At 39.7% G+C, this 23,835-nt stretch overlaps 1 protein-coding gene and 1 pseudogene across 2 annotated transcripts in view; both read left to right on the top strand.

Moving 5' to 3' along the window:
- The window catches only part of KCNJ6 (potassium voltage-gated channel subfamily J member 6), a 280,916-nt gene extending 273,538 nt beyond the window's left edge, over positions 1-7,378 (top strand). For both annotated transcript variants that reach the window (XM_008073236.2, XM_021706557.1), the window contains exon 4: positions 3,508-7,378. In XM_008073236.2, the coding sequence (XP_008071427.1) occupies positions 3,508-3,833 (326 nt within the window). In that variant the 3' untranslated portion in view covers positions 3,834-7,378. The remainder of the gene's footprint in view (positions 1-3,507) is intronic.
- Positions 7,379-22,086: 14,708 nt separating this feature from the next.
- On the top strand, positions 22,087-22,325 carry LOC110594500 (annotated as a pseudogene).
- The last annotated feature ends 1,510 nt before the right edge of the window (positions 22,326-23,835 follow it).

The raw sequence follows: 23,835 nt of genomic DNA, 5'->3' as shown, positions 1-23,835 counted from the left end.
ATGTGGAAGTGAGTTACTGTCTAATATCTTTTCATTTCAGTTTGAAGCATTCCCTTTCATGTTTCTTGTAGTGCAGGTCTGTCAGAAACAAGGTCTCTCTGTTTTTGTTCATAGAATGTCTTCATTTCTCCTTCAGCTGTGAAGGATAGTTTTGCTAGATATAAAATTCTTGGTCAAGAGTAATTTTCTTTCAGTGCTTTGAAAATGATCTTTTCACTGCCTTCTGGCTTCCATAGTTTCTGATGAGCAATAAGCTATTAATCTTACTGAGGATCACTTGTATATAATGAATTGCTTATCTCTTACTGCCTTCAAAATTCTCTCTTTGTCATTATATTTTAACAGCTTGATATATGTCTCTAAGTGTAAATCTCTTTAAGTTAATCTTACTTGGAGTTTGTTAAGATTTGTGGACGTGTAAATTAATGGTTTCCATTAAATTTAAGAATTTTCTGTCATTATGTCTTTAAATACTCCCTTTTCTCCTTTCTCTTTATACTCTCCTCTGTGAATCCTATTATACATGTGTTGGTATGCTTGATGATGTTTCACAGGTCTTTTAGGCTTTGTTCATTTTTCTCCATTATTCTTTATTTCTGTTCCCCATTAATCTCAATTGACCTGTCTTCAAGCTCACTGATTCTTTCTTCTGCTAGATGAAATATACTAAGTTCCTCTAGTGATTTTTGTGATTTTTTTCTTTCATTTATTGTACTTTTCACTTCAGAATTTATATTTGGTTTTTATATGTAATTTTTTTTCTTACTGATATTCTCTGTTTGGTGAAACATCATTTTCCTAATTTCCTTCAGTTCTCTAAACATGATTTATTTTAGTTATTTAAACATAGAGGGGGTGCCAAAAATATGTATACATATTTTAAGCATGACATTTGCTCAGAAGATGGCATTAATCAAATAAATGCTGGCATCACTATGTGACAGGCAAGGCAGTCAAAGAAAACGGCAGAAGCACAGTTGAGTGAATGTCATACTACACATTGTTACTGTAAATCAATTCAACTTTGAAAAGTAATACATAGATAACATCTCTTAAAATGTGTTTACATTTTTTTGGTACCCCTTGTATTTTAAATAGCTGAGTTAAAGTCTTTGTCTAGTAAGTCCACTATCTGGGCTTCCTCGAGGACAGTTTCTATTGATTGCTTTTCTTCTTGTATGCACCACACTTTCCTGTTTCTTTGCATGGATCATAAATTTTTGTTGAAAACTGACATTTTTAACACTATAATGAGGCAACCCTGAAAATCAGATTCTCCCTCTTGCTCAGAGTTTTTTGTTATTGCTGCTGTTTTTTTGTTAGTGACTTTCCTGAGCTAATTCTGTGAGGTCTGTACTCTGTGTAAAGTCTCTGCTCAGTTAACTTAGTGTACAGCTAATGATTAGAAAAAGATTTCCTTAAAAGCTGGTAATCAATAAATCTCCTGATCTTTGTCGGGGGCTCTGTGTACATGGGTGGAATGCAACTTCAACATTCAACTAGGCACTTTATAACTCTGCATTACTTTTCACTTCTGGCTTGCACAAAGCTTCAGCATAAGCCAGAGGTGAGAGCACAGGACCTTCTCATGTCTTCCTTGGGCACATGCACAATTCTGCACATACCTGTGGCCTTCTGGAGTCTTGGAAATATGTCAGTTTTCCAAAGCCCCCTGTGGACATCTCTCCCCAGATTTTCTTTTTGTTTTCTGGTTAGTTTGTTGTTTTCTCCACTGTTATTACTGCCGCTTCTATTTTCTAGTCATTTTATGATAAGCGTGTACTTCCTTTGTGGGGAAAATAAAGTTATTTTATCACCTTTTCCCTTTGACTTCCTGTTTGTGCCTCATTCTCTGCCCACATATCCCTGTTAGTTTTCTTTTTCTGTCTTCCCCCCACCACTCTCAAACCTAGATAAAGAAAGTAACTCAAAAAAAACATCATTTGAGAAATAAAATCAAGTTGGTGTTGATCTGTTTTTTCCAATACACAGAAGCCCCACAGTACTTACTTTAGAGGCATAAAGTGGGGCTTTTGTGGATCAATCAAGGAAACATTGAAGAAGGGTAGCATTTTAGTTTTTGAGATTAGGAGGAAGAGTGCAGGGCTGGAGTGAGGGCTGGTGCTGGCTAAGGCTCTGACAGCTGCTGTTGAGTCAATCACTTAAATCTCCGGTACCCCAGTTTCTAGACACAAAGAGCAAATGCAATACTGCAGTAACATTTTGTAGCTCTGAACCCTTGTGCAAACACCCACATGCATCCTCTTCTTTCTACTTCACTTGCACTCTACCTAATATATATTATTGCCTGTCCTGACAGATGACATACTGACTGGCTGGCTGGCTATTTTTCTGAATGAATGTACACAGGACCACAGTATGACTTTCATGAGTTCCTGGGAGTCTTGCCTTTATGGGCCCCTCATTTCATTAAAAAAAAGATTTTTAATTATATTTTACAACTATGTTGGTATAAAGATAAATATATGAATATTTTATTCTACCTAAAAGTTTTTTCCTGATTTTAAAAGAAATTGAAACATTTTAACGTGCTCCTAAAAGTAGTGTGGGCCCTAGACACAGTGCCTACTTGTCTCATGGAGAAGTCAGCCCTGAATTAATTTCTGAATGAATGCTTTTATTTCCTTAAAATGTTTATAAGAGAGTTCTCTGGCCTCAAAGAAAAAATACACGTGTCATTTCTCATATATTATATCCAGCCTGTTGCCTAGTTTTCTTTTCTAAGAAGATAGGCAGAATTTCCCTTATTCTGCCATTTTACATGTAAAAGAAAGCTACTCCTAATTCCATGGCTGCTAGTAGCTCATTGGCACTTTTGTGCAAATTAAAAATAGGCTTCCCATCTTTAAGAAGAGGAAAAGTCTTTAAAGCAGTATATTATTAGCACAATCTGGGCAGCTATGCCTACTGGGCCTGGGGAAAGTACAAACTCAGGTGGGTATACTTTGGGTCACAGTCCTGGCCAGCAGGTATGACAGATGGGATGGTAGCACTGATCCATAGCCTCCAGCTTAAAGGCAACCTAAATGTAGTTCCATTAAGTCAAATTTCATTCTAAGGCTGTGGTCAAAGTGCTCAAATCCCATGAGTACTCAGATTAAGCCTCTAAAAGCAGCAGGAGGCCAAGATCATAACTTCAGAGTTCTTTTTGAGCAAAGAGTAAACAAGGCATAGCCACACACACTTGTGTGCACCTGTGTGCATTTGCACACATGCTTTCCTGTGTGTGTGCATGTCCATTCAGGCAAGTGTATTTGATGTGAGCCAGGACTCTGTCATGGCTCCCCAGGACTCCACGGGGAAGCCTGGAACCTCTATAATACATTAATATGTGTCTACAATATGGATGACACCTCATTGGTTGTGGCACTGTATACAGGTCAGTCTGAACAGCTGCATGAGGTAGCCCTGCCTGACTCCTGAGTCGCCTTGGCTCTGGAAAGCCCACACTGACATATACTAAAGCCTCCATTCTCATCTCTGCAGGGATGACATGCCAAGCTCGAAGCTCCTATATCACCAGTGAGATCCTGTGGGGTTACCGGTTCACACCTGTCCTGACACTGGAGGATGGATTCTATGAAGTCGACTACAACAGCTTCCATGAGACCTATGAGACCAGCACCCCATCCCTTAGTGCCAAAGAGCTGGCCGAGTTAGCCAGCAGGGCAGAGCTGCCCCTGAGTTGGTCTGTATCCAGCAAACTCAACCAACATGCAGAACTGGAGACTGAAGAGGAAGAAAAGAACATCGAAGAGCAAACAGAAAGGAATGGTGATGTGGCAAACCTGGAGAATGAATCCAAAGTTTAGTGCCCTCATAGAGCAACCCCTTCTCTTCTCCCTCCTGACACAACCTTTCCTTGTCTTTCATTCTCTTTCTTTTCTGTCTTTCTTACTTTGATCTTTATTTATTTACATTTAATTTTGACATTACCAGAAAACAAATCTTCAAGGTGTAAAATATCTACCTGCCCTCTCTTAGTTATTTAGATTGACAAGGTAGACATGGATTTGGTGAAGATGCAATGTACCCTCATTTGCAGCCCAAGCCTGGTCTCCTCCCAAAATACCACACATACAGCTCCTGGAGATTTCAGCTACTTACCTGCATGTGTTGTATGACACCAGATCACTCAAAAGAGTGTGTCGAAATTTTTACCTGGGATATGACGAGTAAAGTCTCCAGTGCCTATTTATTCATTCAGTGAGACATAGAGTATAGCCCTCAATTTTATAGGTCCCAATTCATTTCACCTATTGCAGGGCAAGGTGCTTGCCCCCATGAGGGCATTGCAGTTACAGGACCCAGGCGAGCTAAAGACAAACCACTGTACATATATATGCCTTATGTAATTATTTTCTTTTCACAGTTAGTAATACAACCCAGCATGTACAAAAGTACAGTAGAACAGAACTTCTAAATAATGTATATAGATGTATCATTAATGTAGGTTTAGATATAAAACTTTAGAAATAAGAAGCAAAAAAAAAAGATTCTTAACATACAGTAGGCATTTCTGTTTTGATGTCTGTGTTTTCCAGATTACTTTGATCTTGTCAACGGCTGGCCCTTCAGTGCATGGCCTTTGTTTGTGTCTCAGACTGGCAGCCGTTGGGGTACCTCACTGTTCCCTCATGGATCCTTTCATTGAATCTAATAAGCCATAGGTCTGGGGGAAATTGGGAGGCCCAGTAGATGGCAAAACCCACCACCACCAATATGTTGATATACTGTGAAATGTTTACAAAATGGACATCTTTTTCCTTTTTAAGTTAACAAGAGCCTCACTGACAAGCCTCGGGGAGAATGCCAGGGAGGAGACATTCTCTGGCATGTCACCAAGGGTGTGTTTTTGCTTTTTTCATGAGCTCTTGCCCTTTTTGGTACAATAGTTTAGGAAAATTTTCTTCTGCAAAACCATTGATTTTTTTTTTTTAGCTGTTCTGCTCTGTAATCATGAGAAACTACAGACTGTCAAAATGAGACATAATAAGTTAGCAGAAGATGGTTTGAGTCTAAAGCCATGAAATTCACAAAGGCATATAGTGGGTGACATTCTGAGAATTATATCTTAACTGTCCCGGGGGACTTATCCATCAGCATTTGTTGCACTGGGGTTTTTATTTTTAATTTTAAAATGACCAGAGTTGAATATTGAAAGATTAGATCACCAATCTTGTTGACTTTCTAAGAAATGTCTCTAGAGTGTGCCATAAGTTAGAAATCAAATCCAAACTGTCTCTTAATTCATTTTAATTTACAGGAAGGAAGGAAGGAAAGAAGGAAGAGGTTTTTGTACTGAAGATCTAAATTTCGAAATGAAAAAAATTATAAATTATTTGAGACAAAACTTCAGGGGCAGGTGGAGATTTTGCACTGTAACAGATCTTTCACATTAATTTCACATTTATAAACTGTTTGTTCTTTAACACAGTTGCCCATCATAAATATTCATTGACTGAATCCAAGTTTATTTTCAGCTTCCTACAGCTGTGCTCAGTTTGAGGCTTTGCACCATGGAGGTCAAAGAGATCAAACTAGCTGTCCTTCTTTGTTTTCCTCGCCTTCCCTGACCAGATTGCACAGGCCTTTGCTGTAGTTTGGAGACCTTGTATACTAAAAATGGTGTCCCAGGATAAGGAAAGCGGCTTCTAAATTTAACATCAGGGTCTCTCTTCTCCCACTTGAGAGAACTTGCATCAGGACAACTGCCTCTTGGCACTGACTTTAAAACAAACAAACAATCAAAAAACAGAACTGTTGGCCATAGCCCTTTCCTGTTTGGCAGCATTTCATTTTTTGCATTGAATATCTGTTGAATCATTTATTTGTTCCCATACACTCTAAGGAGGAGGTGGTGGTCCAGGAGGAGGAACTCAATACACTTCCCTCGAGGCTGTGGGGAGGTGCCCTGCCTGACCTAGCTACAGCCTTACAAAGGGCATTCTTGGCTTGGGTCGCTAACCCTGCTGCATCACCAGAGTTGCAGGGGAGTGCATAGGTGACACAAAGCAAGATGGAGTAGGGGCTGCAAAATGTCTGCCTATTTAGCTCTTGAAGACTCACTGAACCTTTTTAAATCCATCGCTAAGTTTAAAGGACAACACACACCCTGTTGTCTAGTTGAAGGAACAGCTCGGGACCTGATCACCTCTTGCCTGCTCTTTAGCACAACTGAATGAAGAGCCTTGACAACACTGCAGCCACGAGCATATGTCAGTGCTGTGTCTGTGACAGGGCACTGGATGTGAGGATGTGAGGTCTCTCCCTGTTTCTCACTGTCATTGGTGTCAATGTAGCTGGAGGCAGAACTTGAACCAAATCTTGTTTTTGTAATGTGAGCCTCTGAATCTTTAAATGAGGATGCTCCTGAAGAATCTTTTATTAGAATGTCCCTATCAAACATGTCTATTTTTCTACAGTTATTGATAATAGTTTAACAGTGTATTTTGTGTCAACTGTTAAAATTTGGAACTGAAAGTTCATTGAGACTGAAATTTCTAAGAAGCAAGTAGTGAATGGTTTTTTTCTTTAAGACAGTTCAGCAAAATTGACCACACAGTTTCTACTCATTCTATTCCACAATATCCAGTCCTCATTCACTCAATCTCTCCATTAGCAAATCAAGAGCTATGACCATAAATAAGTCAATTTTAATGCAACAATATCCATAACTAATGAAGATCACTCCCAACTTGGTATTTTGGTCTGTTTGCTTGATGTGTTTGAGCCACTTTTCCATAAAGCATGGTGGAGTCCATGAGCCAGATAAGAACTTAGAACTAAAGGGTTACAGTTTGCCACAGTTGACCCCAAACTGACAGAAAAAGTGTTCCTAGAAGGAGTCAGTTTCAGCTGGAAGCATGACCTTCCCCAAGACTGCTGAATTCCTTGGATTCTCACTTGCATCCACCCCAATGTGCTCCCCAACTGAAAGAGCACCTCTTCATTTATAAATCAACTTTATGTAACTAATAAATTGTTTATGTTTGGCCGTCCCCTGGGTAAACTAAACTCTTTTGCATTAACACACTTGCAATCACCATCAACTCGGTGCTTTTCCATTCCTTCCAAACATGGCATTCCAGTCTAATTGTTCCAACATATAGCCCCTCTATGTCCATGAGACAGAACTCTCCCTTCCCTCATTCCCTTCCTCCATCTGTTCCTTGCTTTTACTTTCTCCCTAGTTCTCCAGTTCCAATCTATTGTTTTAGTTCAATATTTTATGTTCCGGAGCAGAGATCCAGCTACTGTCTCTAAAATGCCGACCTATTTCTTAAGTACAATTTTCTGTTGCAGGTTTAATCAAGCCAAGGTTCTGAAATGTCTATGTTTCATTACGCTCAAATTTAAAAATTATTTGTGACTTGATTTAAAAGCCTAAATGTTGAATTCTCCAGAGAAACATTCTTACGCTTTTCCTCCCTATATTTTCTTAGATTTTAGGGGTTTTTCCTTGTTTTCCTCTTTGCTGTTTTATTTAGATTTAAACCAGTATCTTTGGGATATTTCGAAACTTTTTACAAAGGTGGAGTTGGTGGACAGAGAAAAGAGGCCTAAGAATGCTGTTAGAAAACTACCTGAACTCACCAAAAGAATGTGAAATTATTTGATGAGCTGATATAATACAATTAAAATATTTGTGGTAAGTCATTTCCAAAGCAACTTGTCAATAGGTTGACTATTTTTCAGTCTTTCTTTCCTTGACTTGGGTGATACTTTGTATGATTCAACAGAGTCAGGAAGGTAATTGAAAATGAAATATCCTACATAGATGATAAACATTATCTTCTAGGATGATTTCCTTTCAATGGATGGTTATAAAGTTGAAAAATATAGGTCACGTACACGTACTAGATGATTCATTAATATTACATTATAATACAGTAAATAGTATTATCTTGTTTCTAAACTTCAAGGCCAATCTATATTTAAGAAAATGTTAACTTTTAATTTAAAACTGAGTAAGGCACACCTCTTCCTGATATTCCTACCTTTAATGTCTTGGACTGTTTTGATGCAGAGTGTCATCTAGAAGTCAAAACTCTGCCGGGAGGCTACTAAGAGATTTGAACAAAGCACAGAATGCACAATAATAACAAAACAATATTTCACCCCGTGTGGTAAGGCATTTGGGAGCATTAAGAACACTTGCACAAATTATCTTACTTAATTCTAATTCACCGTGGGAGGTTGAGTATTATAATTTACATTTTATAGAAAGAAAACCAGGGTACAGGTAAACTGGCCAAGTTTACAAGGCCAGTAAATCTTAGATCCTGGTCTCAAATCCAGGTCACAAAGCTCTAAGCCGTGGGCTCTTTTTACTACAGAAGAGCTCAGCAAACCAAATCTACTAACAAAATCTGGCCCACAGCCTGTTATTGCACCATTTACAAGCTAAAAACAATCTTTATATTTTTAAATGGCTGAGGGAAAGAACACAAAAGAAGAATACTTTGTGATGCCAAAATCACATGAAATTCAAATTTCAGTATCTATAAATAAAGTTTTATTGAAACATAGCCCCATTCATTTATTTCTGTATTGCCTGTGGCTCCTTTCACTCTGCACTAGCTGAGCTGAGTAATTACAACAGAGACCAGAGGACAGGCAAAGAATAAAATATTTAGTATCTGGCCCTTTACAAGAAAAATTTGCTAACCCCTATACTGTACTGTTAAGTATTATTGGTATCATTAAGTACTATTAATTTGTAAGCACTGCTAATAGTCCTATTAAGTACTGTATGGTACTCTTAAGTACAAATAGAAGAATGACATTCTTTTCTAGTATAAATCTATTGAAATCATTCCATTCACAAGTCTGTTCAACAGAAACATAATACATTTTTTTATCAGAGGGACAGCTGCTTGCAGAATGTTGAGAGCCCAGTCAGGGCCTCAAAGAAAGAATCCTTCCTTTTACAGCCATTCTCCCAGAATGGCAAATGGAGTAGAAAGCCGGCCAGGATTCAGTCGTCAACTTGGAAAGTGGATACAGTAAAACTACTCATTAATAAACACAGGGAAATGAGAATTCCCAGCCCAGCGACTGAAAGACTGCTTCACTGGTACCCGTAGGCATTGGGTTATGTAGATAGTTCAGCCCACCAGTCTCTACTCAGCGGTGTGCACTGAACCTGCAGTGGTTGCTACTCATCAAACCAATCCCTCCTCCCGCAAATGGTTTCTCTCTTGTGCTCTCTTGCCAACATGTCTCTTGCTGTTTTCTTGCTAGTTTTTCTAGCCTACGATTTACATCTGATCAGTGCAATGAACATGAACCTGGAGCTACTAGTGTTTAATTGCACAAGTTCTGGCTATTTCTAGCCACTCAGCTAGAAGCTTAACAAATAACTAAATGCTTCTTTTGGAAAACCAAAATATTTTTTTATAAAAACCCAGAGAGACACAGAAAAGAAGTAAAGGGTTGTTAGATTGTTTATTGCTTTCAGTTTATTGCTTTCAGAAGCACAGATACAGATTGGTAATTACATAAATATTGGCTGGAAGAAGTCCAGCCAATGGAACTTTTAGATAAGTCAATATTAGGTGGCATTCTTTAGTGTCACTAAGTTAAACTCCCTTGTGTTCTAAGGAAGCATTCCCAATGCTACATGTAGTCAGGTTCTTTATCATTTTAGTTCTATTGAAAAACACATCACATTCTTTCATGAGTGCTTTCCTGGAAATTAGATGGGAAAGAAAACATTCTGTAACAAATCGTTGTTGTATTGTGGACAGATAAATGGTGGATTTGATCCTGTGTCTGAAACTAAGTAGATAACAGTATCTACAATATAAATCATGCAAAAAAACTTGTGACCCTTCAACTGCATGGATGAGTATAACAACTAAATGGGAGGAAACAAATCTCAAAGTTCAATACCACAAAACTTAAATAAATGTAAAAGGAGTCAAACTTTTACTTGGCCTCATTGCCTTGGTAAAAGAAAGTTTCATGCATCTACCTAATTCAAATAAAAGAGAGTCCTAGGGAAAGGAAGGCAAAATACTTTTAAGACACAAAGAATCGTTCATTGGGAAGGACGAGTCAACATGATTAAGTGGTAGAGGTCTATCACTGATGAAAATGGCATTTATAAAGTTACTTTTGGACATTATAACCCTAGACATGAACCCTAATATGCACTGTAGACAGCCAGAGATCTTGATTTCAGAAAATGAAATGTTCCTACTGACAACATGTAATTGACCATTTCAAGAGTAAAGCTGAGCACCCATTGTATTAACTCTGATCATGAATACTGTGATATCAACTAAGCCAATCTTTATAAGAATATGAAGGGCTGTTTTTCTCAGGCAATGTAAATATCTGCTACCAGCAAGCACTAGTGAAATAAACATGCAATCATCACAGTTTCTAAAATTCTGATAGAAATCATAAAACATTCATCCAAAGGAGCGAGATATTCCAGGAGCCTGAACTCAGATTTTTGGCTACTAAGACCCTAGTTTGGTTTGAATGCCCTATGGAGTATTTCAGTGCAGAGTCTATCACTTAACACAACCAGTGGAACTGAATTGACCGCAGTGCACAGAGTTGAGTTCTGGTCAGCCATGCATGATCTGCACCTCCGGGTCTTCACCTAGTCTTCTTAGAAAAGGGGAAGGAACACTGTCCTCAGATCCTGCCGTAACAGGAATCATTCTGGCATCATCTCAGCACTGTTGCCTGTGAGAGTGGGTGTGAGCAATACTCTCCCTTGCTAAGCCTTGAGTAGCCAGAAAGTCTTCACCATGCCCACCCACAGAGATCTCTCTGGACGAGCATATCTCTCCAGGTTCTACTTCCTGACCATCTGGACAATGACATCCCAGAAGTGTCTCCTGGAGAACCTGTGTCTTTTAAGCTTATCTTGGCCAGCACTCTTGACTCCAGAGAGCACTCCTTTGGGTCAGTGGTGATGACTGAATTAAGACTTTAGAATCCACTAAGCACAAAGGTGCCCCTCCCATATGTAAGTCCAAATAAAATAATACTAAAGCATGAATGGAGTAAGTGTAAGGAAGTCCAAAAAAAGTTCTGATTTTCCAATGGTGATTATCTCGGTGCTTTATTTTCTTTACATATCTAATTCTTCACTCTCTAGAAATTCTCACTTTCAGCCGATCTTGGTGGTTTAGCCTGTAATCCCAGCACTTTGAGAGGTTGAGGCAAGTGGGTTGCCTGAGCCCACGGGTTCAAGATCAGCTCGGACAACTTGGCAGGACCTCTTCTCTACAATAAATAAAAAATTAGAGCTGGGCTCAGTGGCTCAGCCTATAATCCCACACTTGGGAGGCTGAGGTGAGTGGATTGCCTGAGCCCACGGGTTCAAGACCCGCCTGGGCAACTTGGCAAGACCTCATCTCTACAATAAATCAAAAAATTAGCCGGGTGAGGTAGTGCGCACCTGTAGTTCCAGCTACTTGGAAGGCTGAGGCAAAAGGAACACCGGAGCCCAGCAGGTCGAGGCTGCAATGGCCAGGAGCGGCCACTGCACTCCAGCCTAAGCAACGAAGTGAGACTCCATCTCAAAAAAAGAAAAAAAAATCTCACTTTTTGGTATCATGATGCCATGAGCATAAACTTGGCCAATCACCAGGCTCTTGCAAAAATCTCTGGAGAGTCTGACCTGTTCCCTCTTTTTGAGTAAGTCTGAGAGTTTGTTTGCACATACCCCGCAACCAATACGAATCCCACTCTGGACAAGAAAGTTCACATCCCCTCCTCTTCCCCTAACATGCCACCAAATGAGGGCAACAGTGTCAAGAGTTTCATCTTTATTTGCAAGGAACTCTAGATTGCAATGCTTAGAGACACAATTTATGCTGTGTGCCCACACAGGTACCTATACAACTTTCACATGATAGCAGATTGTCATCCAAGTATTCTACCCACCTTCCTTCCTCATCTCACCACCAAAACTTTATCTTTCCTGGCACCTTCCTCTGAGGGTTCATTTCATTGTTGAACAGTAGCCACAATCCCTCAACCTACTATTGGAGTTAATCTTACCCTTTACCACTTAATTGCCACCACCAGTTTTAACTGAGCATATAATATGTTCAAATTCTGGTAGCTTGGAACCAAAAGTTTAGAATATTTTGTCCCTGCCCCATAGAGACCTTGAGAGGCTAGGACATATATACAACGTCACCCTGGTAACTGGCGAAAGTAGGGTAAAGTTGTGCTGAAAGGACAGCTGGACGTGCCCAGGAGGATCTTCTCGTCCTTTGCAACATGTGATTAGATAGCCAACTTGTCAAAAAAACCTCTTGAACAACTGTATGCAGCCCAATGGTTCCTTCATCTAAAATGAGTCACACAATGACAATAGTGAACTCTCATAAGTGTACAGGATTCTGAAATGATGACCCAAGTATCTGCTTGTGTGGGTAAAGCAGTCTTTCCTTCCCCACTGTCTGCATAGACCATGCTCTAAGGGAAAGACTTGGCACTTATAAGGCGCCTGGTTACCCAGGATGTGCTTGGCTATTGCCTCAGCCTCTGATCATGGACCACTCTAGAAGGCCTGGCAGAGGCCCCAAGAAGCTAAGGCTCTCAAGGGCTGCTCCACCTGCAGACAGCCTTGGGAGAAACCAAGGCAACGCAGGGCAGGGCCCAGGGAAACAGGGACTTACTCCACAAGCCACAAGCCAGGTGTAGGATGTTCCTATTCCTTCTTAGGACCTCAGGCACTTAGGTGGCCAAATTGCTTCTTAAAAGGCTGTTCTTTAAGCTGTTACTCCCATACTACACAATGCCCACACCTAAATCACAGTTGCCTTTTTTAAAAAAATTCCGAGCTAAATCCATTTTACCCCATGTAACAGATGTCCAAAGAGTTGCCATTTTCTTAATCATTAAATAAGTTATGCCTAGAAGATTAAGATTGGTCCAAAATAGTCAGTGTTTCAGTAATAAGCCCAAGTACAAACAAAAGTAATTTTTAAAAAATCATTTGCAGATTCTTTTAGAAACACTGATTTCAAACCAGAGATATTTATTTCTGCCTCCAGAGCAAAGTCTCCAGAATACTATTTCTCTTTGAACTTGCCATTTTCCATCTGTCTTTGAACCTGAAAATAGACTCCTTTATATTGGCATCAAAGGTGAAATGGAATTTAGCACTGAAGCTTTCAGCGCTCAATGCAGTCTGGTCCCATGGACCAGGCAGGAATAAACTCTGCTAACTAGGAACAATTCTGCAGCAATTTCACTGAGACCTTGGAGAAATTTTGGACACAATGGTGCTTAAAATGATGGGAATGGGAGTCGAGGGCCTGATTTCAAAGAAGAGACATTAATATTCAAATCTCTGAGTCACACCCACACTGAGGGAATAAGGCCTAATCAGATGCCAGCAGCTTACCTGGCCAGCTTACTGTGTCTGCACAGGGCATTAGAGGGTAAATGAGAACATTCTACAAACTGTACAGCCACAGTGAAATACTTTACTTCCATCTTATTTTCCAATTCTGTCTCAACAGGCATCAACAAGACATGCAGACTATTCTCTCATGGTTCCTCCCTATTTGCATTTTGATATAGTTGCTTTTTTTCTTTTATAAAAGAATGAAAATGCCTCTGAATGTTATACTATACCACAGTGATCTTCCTAGTCATTCATAACTAATACATTAACAAATACAACCACTCCTTCCCCCTCACACACATAGACACACACACACACACACACACACACACACACACACACATCTTTCCCAATCTCTAGTAGGAGTTGGTGGTCCACAGAAGTAAACTTCTAGAAAGCCAAAGCCTTAAGTATCACTTTCTCTCACCTATCACCTTCTGGTTTATTTCTTTGTTTGTTTGTTTATCGTTTATTTATGTATTTTAGAGACAGAGTCTCACTCTGTCACCCAAGCTAGAGTATAGTGGTGTGCTCATAGCTCACTGCAGCATTGAACTCCTGGTCTCAAAGGATCCTCAGACTCCCAAGTAGTTGGGACTACAGGTCTATACCACCACACTGGGCTAGGTTTTGTTTTGTTTTGGTTTTAGAGACGAGGTTTCACTATGTTGCCCAGGTTGGTCTCAAATACTTGGGCTTAAGCAACTCTCCCACCTCAGCCTTTCGAGTCACTGGGATTGTAAGCATGACCCATAATGCCTGACTCCTTCTTTTAAAATGTACCATACATTTCCCTGAGCCCACAGGTGACAGATCATAAATTAGCCTTTCTTTCCATGCTTTGTAGGAACCCAGGAGTCAAACTTAGAAGACCAGGATTCTAGTCTTGGTTCTGCCCCCAGATGAGCAGTGTCGTCCAGGATAAATCATTGTACTGCTCCAAAATACCTTCCTCTGCTTTTGTAAAATATTGTTAAACTTTATTTTTCAGAGTAGCTTTAGGTTCATAGCAAAATTGAGCAGAAAGTGCAGAGTTCCCATGTACCCCTGTCCCACACATGCACAATCTCTCCCACTGATGATATGCCTAACCCCAGTGGTACATTTGTGCAAATGGATGAACGTACACATCATTATCACCCAGAGTTCATGGTTTACATTAGGGTTCACTCTCAGTGTTGCATGTCCTATGAGTTTAGACAAACGTGTAATGCTGTGTATCCACCGTTATAGTATCATGCAGGATAGTTTCACTGCCCTAAAGGTCCTCTGTTTTCTGCCTGTTTACCCCTCTTTTCCCACAACTCCTGGCAACCACTCATCTTTATGTTGTCTTCACAGTTTTGCCTTTTTCAGAATGGCATGCAATTGGAGTCTTACAGTATGTAGCCTTATCATATTGGCTTCTTTCGCTTAGTAATAGACATCTTCCTCCATGTCTTTTTATTGCTTGATAGTTCTTTTTTTTTGTAGCACACACACACAAAAATCTATTGTCTGAATGTACTACAGTTTATTTATCCATTCATGGATAAATACTGAAAGACATCTTGGTAGCTTCCAAGTTTTGTCAATAATGAATAAAACTGCTATAAATATCTGTGTGCAGGTTTTTGTGTGGACATAAGTTTTCAATTCATTTGGGTAAATATCATGGTTAGACTATATTTAGTTTTTGAGAAACTGCCAAACCATCTTCCAAATTGGCTGTACCATTTTGCATTCCACCAATATCCTGTTGTTCCACATCCTCGTCAGCATTTGGTGTTATCAATGTTCTGGATTTTGGCCATTCTAATAGGTTAACCGTGATATGTCATTGTTGTTTTAATTTGGAGTTCCCTAATGACACATCATTTTGGACATCTTTTCACATACTCACTTTCAGTCTATGTATCCTCTTTGTTGAGGTGTCTGTTCAGGTCTTTTGGACATTTTTAAAATCAGATTGTTTTCTTATTGTGGAGTTGTAAAGGTTGCTTGTTTATTTTGGATAATAGTTCTTTATCAGATGTGTCTTTTGCAAATATTTTCACCCACTCTGTGACTTGTCTTCTCATTCTCTTGACCTTGTCTTTTGCAGAGCAGAAGTTTTTAATTTTAGTGATCTAGTCTATCAATTATTTATTTCATGGATCTTGCCTTTGGTGTTATATATAATGAGTCATTGCCATACCTAAGATCATCAAAGTTTTTTTCCTATGTTATCTTGTAGAAGTTTGATAGTTTTGTATTTTTACTAATGCTTTTTACTATGTGTTTTACTAATCAGTCAGATCTATGACTGATTTTGAGTTAATTTTTGTGAGGACAAAAGGTCTGTTTTTAGATTTGTTATTTGTTTGTTTGTTTTGTTTTTGCATGAATGTTCAGTCGTTCCAGCACCATTTGTTGAAAAGACCATCTATACTCCATAGTATTGCCTTTGCTCCTTTATCAAAGATCAGTTAACTATATTTATGTGAGTCTGTTTCTGGACTTTCTGTTCTGTTCTATTGATCTGGTTATCTGTTTTTTCACCAATACCACATTGTCTTGATTAGTATAGGTCAATACTAAGTCTTAAAATCCATTAGTGTCAGTCCTCTGACTTTGTACTTATCCTTTGAGTCGTCTTCTGGATCTTTTGTTTCCCCTTATAAACCTTTTTTAATATAATTTGTTTTAGAGTTGTGGGTACATGTGAGGATTTGCTACATACGTAAATTGCATGCAGGTGAGATCTGGGCTTTTAGTGAGCCCTCTCTACCCCAGTAGCAGACATGATACCCAGTGAGTGGTTGTGTGCCTCTCCTCCCTCCCTCCTTTAGCAGTGCCCAGCATTTGTTGTTCTTGCCTTTGTGCTTGTGTGCCCAATGGTTAGGGCCTGCTTATGATTAAAAATACTCAGTATTCAGTTTTTTGTTTCTGTGATAGTTCACTTAGAATGATGGTTTCCAGTTGTATCCATGTTGCTGCAAATAACATGATTTTGTTCTTTTTATAGCTGTGTAGTATTCCATCATGATGTACCACATTGTCTATATCCAGTCCACCTTCAGTGGGCATCTGGGTTGGTTCCATGTTTTTGCCTATTGTGAATAGTGTGGCAATCAACATACATGAGTAGGTGTCTTTTTAGTAAAGCAATTTATGTTCCTCTGGGTATATTCCCAGAAGTAGAATTGCTGGGTCACATGGTATCTCAATTTTTAGTTCTTTGAGAAAACATCACACTGCTTTCCATAAATGCTGAACCAACTCATATTCCCACCAACAATGGAATTTTCTCCATAGCCTCACCATCACCTGTTGTTTTTGACTTTTTAATGATAATGACCCTCACCAATGTGAGATGGTATCTCACTGTAGTTTTGATTTGTGTTTTTCTGATTATTAATGGAGGTGAGCATATTTTTTAGCTGCTTGAATGTCTTCCTTTTGATAAGTGTCTGTTCATGTCCTTTGCCCACTTTTTAATGGGATTTTTTTTTCTGTTAATTTATTTGAGTTCTTATAGATTCTAAAGGTTAGGCATTTGTCAGATGCATAACTTGCAAATATTTTTTCCCGTTCCATGAGTCGCCTCTTTAGTCTCTTGAAGGTTTATTTTGCTGTGCAAAAACTTTTTAGCTTGATAACATCCTAACTGACAATTTTAGATTTTGCTGCATTTACTATTAAGAACTTAGCCTTGACTTTTTTGCTTACTCTAATGTCCAGGGAAGTGTTTCCTACATTTTCTTCTAAAATTCTTATAGTTTGGGGTTTCACATTTAAGTCCTTGATCCATTTGAGTTAATTTTGTATATGGTAATAAGTAGGGATCTAGTTTGATTCTTCTGCATGTGACTAGACAGTTTTCCCAGCACCATTTGCTAAATATGGTTTCCTTTCCCAATGTTTGTTTTTGTCAGTTTTGTCAGGGATGAGTTGGTTGAAGGTCTATGGCTTTATTTCCAGATTCTCTGTACTGTTCTATTGATCTATGTGGCTATTTTTGTACCAGTACCATGCTGTCTTAATTGCTGTAGCCTTGTAGTAAAGTTTGAAATTTGGAAGTGTGATGCCTCTAGTTTTTGTTTTGTTTTGTTTTGTTTTTTATGAGTATTGTTTTAGCTATTAGGGCTGTTTTTTGCTTCCATATGAATTTCTGTATTGTCTTTTCTAGGTCTGTGAAAAATGATGCTGGTAATTTGACAGGGATTGCAATGAATCTTTAGATTGCCTTGGGTAGAATGGACATCTTGACAATATTGATTCTTCCAATCCATGAGCATGGGATGTTCTTCCATTTTGTGTCTTTCTTAATTTCTTTGAGCGGTGTTAGGTAGTTCTCATTGTAAAAGTCTTTCGCCTCTTTGGTTGGATACTGGGTATTTTTTGTGACTATTGTGAATGGAATTGTGTCTCTTAATTTGATTCTCAGCCTGCTAATTGTTGGTGTATTGCAGTTGTTCTTTGCACATTGGTTTTGTATCCTGAGATTTTATTAGGACAAGGAGGTTTTTTGACAGATTCTCTAGGGTTTTCTAGGCATAGAATTATATCATCTGCAAAAAGAGATAATTTAACTTCCCCTTTTCCTATTTGTATATCTAATTTCTTTCTCCTGTGTGATTGCTCTGGTTAGGACTCCCAGCACTATGTTAAATAAGAGGCGTGAGATTAGGCATAATTGTTTTATTCCAGTTATTAGGGGAAATGCTTCCAGCTTCTGTTAAGTATAATGTTGGCTGCAGGTTTATCATAGATGGCTCTTGTTAGTTTGAGGAACATTCCTTTGATGCCTAAGTGTTTGAGGGTTTTTATCAAAAATGGATGTTGGATTTTATCAGATGCTTTTTCTGCATCTAATGAAGTAATCAGGTGGTTCTTGTTTTTACACCTGTTTACATGATGGATAACATTTATTGATTTGTGTATATTGAACCAGCCTTGCATCCCAGGAATGACACCCAACTGGTCATGATAGATGATCCTTGAAATGTGCTATTAAGTGCAATTTGCTAGAATCCTGTTGAGAATTTTTGCATTTATGTTCATCAGGGAAATTGGCCTGTAGTTTTCTCTCCTTGTTGAGTCTTTGCCATTTGGGGGTATTAGGATGATATTGGCTTCATAGAATAAGCTTGAAATACTTTCTATAGGATTGGTATTAGTTCTTTCTGGTATGGTTTATAGAATTCAGCTGAGAAGTCATCTGGTCCAAGGTTTTTTGTTTTGTTTTGTTTTGTTTTGTTTTTTGGCAGTGAGGTTTCTTTTTACTGAGTTGATTTTTTGGATTGTTATTGGTTTGTTTAGGGGTTCAGTTTCTTCCTGTTTCAATCTTAGGAGTGTATGTGATGCCAGGAATTCCTCTGTTTCCTCCAGATTTTCAGGTTTACTCACATATAGATAATCTCTTATATTTCTTCAGGGTCAGTTGTAACATCATTTCTAATTGCGTTTATTTAAATTTTCTCTCTCTTTATTTTTGTTAATCTGGCTAGGGATCTGTCAATCTTATTTATCTTATCCAAGAACCAGCTGTTCATGTCTCTAAGCTTTTGTATGTTTTTGTTTCCTATTTTTTTCAATGGTGATTTTATTTCAATGATTTCCATTTTTCTACTAATTCTGGGATTGAATTACTCGTCTTTTCAGATCCTTTAGGTGCAATGTTAGACTATTTACTAGAGATCCCCCTATCTTCTTGATATATCATTCAATGTTATAAACTTCCCTCTCAGCACTGATTTCACGATATCCCACAGGTTTTATTGTGTTGTATCTTTGTTTTATTTGTTCCTAGGAATCTATTTCTGCCTTGATTTCTGTGTTGACCAAAAAGTCATTCAAAAGCATGTTGTTTAATTTCCATGTATGTGTGTGTCTTGGGGAGTTTCTATTGGTGATGATCTTTATTTTTATTCCACTATGGTCTGAGAAGATGCTTGGTATGATTTTGACCTTTTGAAATTTGTTTACTCTTGATTTATGTCTGAATATGTGGTTGATGTTGGAGTATGTTCCATGTGCTGATGAGAAAAAGGTATGAGAGGGAACTACAACAAAGTCTATTTATAAAAAGTTGTGTATTCATTCTTATATGTTTAAACTTCAGTCACCTTCAAAGTGTTCTCTGCTTGATTCAATATACCTATTGAGATGCTTTTCTCGCTGCTCAAAATAGCTTTTGAATTCATCTTTTTTCTTTTTTTAGTTAGAGTCTCACTCTGTCACCCAGGCTGGAGTGCAGTGGAATGTTGACAGTCACCATAGTCTTCACCTGCTGGGCTCAGGTGATCCTTCCACCTCAACCTTCCAAGTAGCTGGGAGATAGGAGTGTGCTACCACACCTAGCTTATTTTTTTTTTATTTATTAGAGACAAGGTCTTGCAAAGTTGTCCAGGCTGATCTCAAACCCCTGGGCTCAGGCAGTCTCCCACCTCTACTTTCCAAAGTGCTGGGATCACAGGTCAGAGCCACCATGCCAAGCTGAACTCATCCTTTTTTATGCCTTTTAGTGCTTCTACTTTTTTTTGTTTCACCTCTTCTACATTGGCAAAATGTTTCCCTTTGAGGACTTTTTTTCATCTGGGGAAACCAAAAAAAAGTCACTCAGGACAATATTGGGTGAATAAGTAGAGTAGGGCATGGAGATCATGCCATTTCTGGTCAAAAACTGCTGAGCGACAGGCTCGGTGGCTCAGCCTGTAATCCCACGTCTTTGGGATGCTGAGGTGAGTGGATTGCCTGAGCCCGCGGGTTCGAGACCCGCCTGGGCAGCGAGACCTCATCTCTACAATAAATAAAAAAAATCAGCCGGGCGTGGTAGCGCATGCCTGTAGTTCCGGCTACTCGGAAGGCTGACGCAGAAGGATCGCCGGAGCCCAGCAGGTTGAGGCTGCGGTGGCCGGGAGCGGCCACTGCACTCCCGTCTGGGTGACAGAGTGAGACTACAACTCAAAAAAAAAAAAAAAAACTGCTGAGCACTCATCACAGTGTGGGCAGTTTGTTTGTATAAATCACTCATCATGAAATGGTAAACAAGTTGAAAGAATATTTAAGAAATAAATTCACTGAGGTCAAATGCAGCCTCTCACAACAGTGCTAGCTGGTATACTGATGCTTATGGGTTCCTAGAACACTTACCTACAGGGGGAAGTCTGTACTAAAAGAAGCCTGCCCACCAGAAAATAATACCAGTTTTTCTGGAGGGACTCTCCCCTCATATAATCTGTGGTTACTGGGTGAAGTGTTCTGTAGAAATCTATTAGGTCCAGTGGCTGAGTGTCAAGATAAGCTTCCGGATTTTCTTGTCTTTTGTTATGTTTTTTGGCCTCGATGATCTGTCTAAGGCTTTTAGCAAGGTATTAAACTCGCTGACTATAATTGTATGGCTATGTCCTTCCTTAGTTTAATTAGCAATTATCTTATAAATCTGGGTGCTCCTATGTTGGATGTGTATACATTAAAGATGGATAGTTCTTGCTGGTGGATTAAGCCTCTTATCATTATATAGTGTCCTTCAATGTTCTTTTTAACTTATTAGTTTAAAGTCTGTTTTGTCTGATATAAGAATAACTATTCCTAACCTCCAGGATCTATAAGAATATAGAAATAACTATTCCTGCCTTTTTTTGTTATTGTTTTCCACTGGTCTCATATCTGTGGGTGTCATTTGCAGTGAAATGAGTTTCCTGAAAATAGAAGAAAGGTGGATCATGTTTCTTAATCCAATTTGCCATTCTATGCCTTTGAGTGGTGCAACCAGTCCATTCATGTTTAAGTTAATTATCGATATGTGGGGGTTTGTTCCGGGTCATATTGCTATTAAGAGGTTGCTTTGCTTTTTAGATTTTGAGGTCAATTTATATGGTCTGTAAACTCTTTACTTGCCTATGCTTTTGAGATGAGTGGAGCTATTCTTTTGTTTCTGTGCTTAGAACTTTTTTAAGCATCTTCTGAAAGGCTGGTCTGGAGGTAGCATATTCTCTTAGGGGTTGGATAACTGGGAAGGATTTTAATTCTCCTTCATTAAAGAAGCTTAGCTTGGTGAGATAGAAAATTTTCAGCTGGAATTGCTTTTATTTAAGAATGTTAAAGATGGGGCACCTGTCCCTTCTGACTTGTAAAGTTTCTACTAAGAAGTCTGCAGCAATTCTGATATGTCTTCCTTAGTAAGTCTGTCCCCTTTCTCTAACTGCCTTTGGGACTTTTTTCTTTTATACTTATCTTGGCAAGACAAATTATTATATGTCTGGAGATGGTCTTCTTATGCAATACCTCATAGGGGTTCTCTGAATCTCTTGTAACTTCATGGCTACCCCTCTATTGAGATAGGAGAGGTTTTCTTAGGTGACATCTTGGAAGTCTTGTCCAGGCTATTCTCAGTTTCCTGTCTCTCAAGGATGCCAATCAACTGTAGATTTGGTCTCTTTACATAATCCCAAACCACTCATAGACTTTGCTCATTTTGCCTAAGTCTTTTCTCAATTTGGTTTGGTCCTTTCTTAAAATCCAGCTCAGCTTTCATTTTCTATACTGTTACTGTGGCCTGGAGGATCTGTGTGTTCACTTTCTCAAGGATCTCATTGAGTGTCTTCGCCATCTATAGTCTGGATTCTATGCCTGTCATCAAGAACATATCATTCTTGATGGGGTCCATTGCTTGAGATCTGGTAAGCCCTTTGTGGGGTGCTGACTTATTAAGATTCTAGGGCCTCTCCACCCACTGCTACTGACTGCCATCATGAACACGAGCTGTGTGCAGCCTATCAAGCTGGCCAGGGTCACCAAAGTGTTGGGCAGGACTGATTCACAAGGACAGTGCATGGAATTTATGGACAACATAAGCCACTCTACCATCCACAACATGAAAGGCTCCATACACAAGAGTGGGGTGCTCACCCTATTGGAGTCAGAGCAAGAGGTTCAGAGGTTGCGCTGAGTTTGGCTGCTCGGTCCTGGATGTTGGGGTTGACACTCAGGGATAATCTATTGGCACTCAAGTATGATCTGTGATTGTCAAATAAAGTGTTTGTTTTATATGTTAAAAAAAATTCTTTTTTGTTAAGAAAAGGACTTTGGGGATTGCCAGGGCTTTCTTACTGATTCTTCCTCATTTGTGAGGACAGACTCTTCCCTTTGTTTTTTGTTTTGTTTGGTTTTATTAGAAAAAAGTTTCTGCTGTTGGAGAACAGGCAGCAATGACAGGAAGGGTGGTGAACTAGGGAGAAATTGTCTGAAACTGCTTAACCAGTGCAGTCTAGGGGAACTGGGTGAGACCTTTCCTCTATTTCAGAGGCTTTCCCCTTCCTCTGCACAGGCTACAGGGGCCCTGGCTGGACCTCTGGCGGCCTTCTTCCCAGACCATGTCTTGTCAGCAGGATTGGCAGGTGGCCAGGTGGGGGGTTCTGTGGCTCTACTCTGGCTCAGGTGCTCTTGGTGGTATAGAGTAGCCTCCTCCCATTTGAGTTGGACTATCTCTTTCAACCAGGAGTAGAAAGAAAGCAGAGGGAAGTTGTTAGCTCTTCTTCTGTCCACAGATGACAAGGTCATCGCCACCACCATGCTGTGTAGAGGCACCCCACCTTTTGCATTCTGCCATGCTCCATGGGAGGGGCTATAACAACAATAGTGGCCTCCTGAGGGTAAGTCACATTTACAGCCCTGCCCTAGGGCCCCAACAGCTTCTGTGACTGGAGAAACATCTGTGTGCTCCCCATGCTGAGTGCTGGGGAGGGATCTAGAGAGGAGTACCCATGCAGGACAAACCACCCTCACAGGGTGTTTTCTACTGAACCTATCTGGGGGTGGTTAGAGGCTGTGACATGGGGGTCCTGAGAACTGGGGCTTCCCAGGCTCCACATAGCTCCTGATAATGCCTCTGTCTCTATTTAGGGCAACTCTCTGCACCCAGTGATGTGGGAGAGGTGCAAGGAGGAGAGCCTGGGGTGTCTCTCCTTTGACTGAGACTACAGAGGCTTGCATGAGGTATGTAGAGACGAAAAGGTGTCATTTTCACTTACCACTTCTGTCTCCAAAGGTGCTTTCCCAATCTCATGTCTGGGCCACTTCTAGGGGTGTCCAGGACTTGAAACTGTCCACCCTCCATGTCCCCAGGTGACCATCTGATAGGCCTCAGCTTAAGCTCTCAGATTGACCCCCAAAGCCCTAGGTCCACTTCTTACAAGTCTCTTTACTGAGAGCTGCAATTGTACAATGTCTTCAGTCAGCCATCTTGGCCCTTCCCCTCTTTAGTCTACCCATATAAACTTTAGAATCAGTTTGTTGAGCCGGTCTCGGTGGCTCAGCCTGTAATCCCACGCTTTGGGAGGCTGAGGTGAGTGGGAGGCTGAGGTGAGTGGATTGCCTGAGCCCGCGGGTTCGAGACGCGCCTGGCCAATTTGGCAAGACCTCATCTCTACAATAAATAAAAAATTAGCTGGGCATGGCAG

The sequence above is a fragment of the Carlito syrichta genome, unplaced genomic scaffold, assembly GCF_000164805.1.
Source record: "Carlito syrichta isolate Samal-C Ts95f unplaced genomic scaffold, Tarsius_syrichta-2.0.1 Scaffold315781, whole genome shotgun sequence".
Classification (NCBI taxonomy): domain Eukaryota; kingdom Metazoa; phylum Chordata; class Mammalia; order Primates; family Tarsiidae; genus Carlito; species Carlito syrichta.
This window is presented reverse-complemented; position numbering and strand designations above follow the sequence as displayed.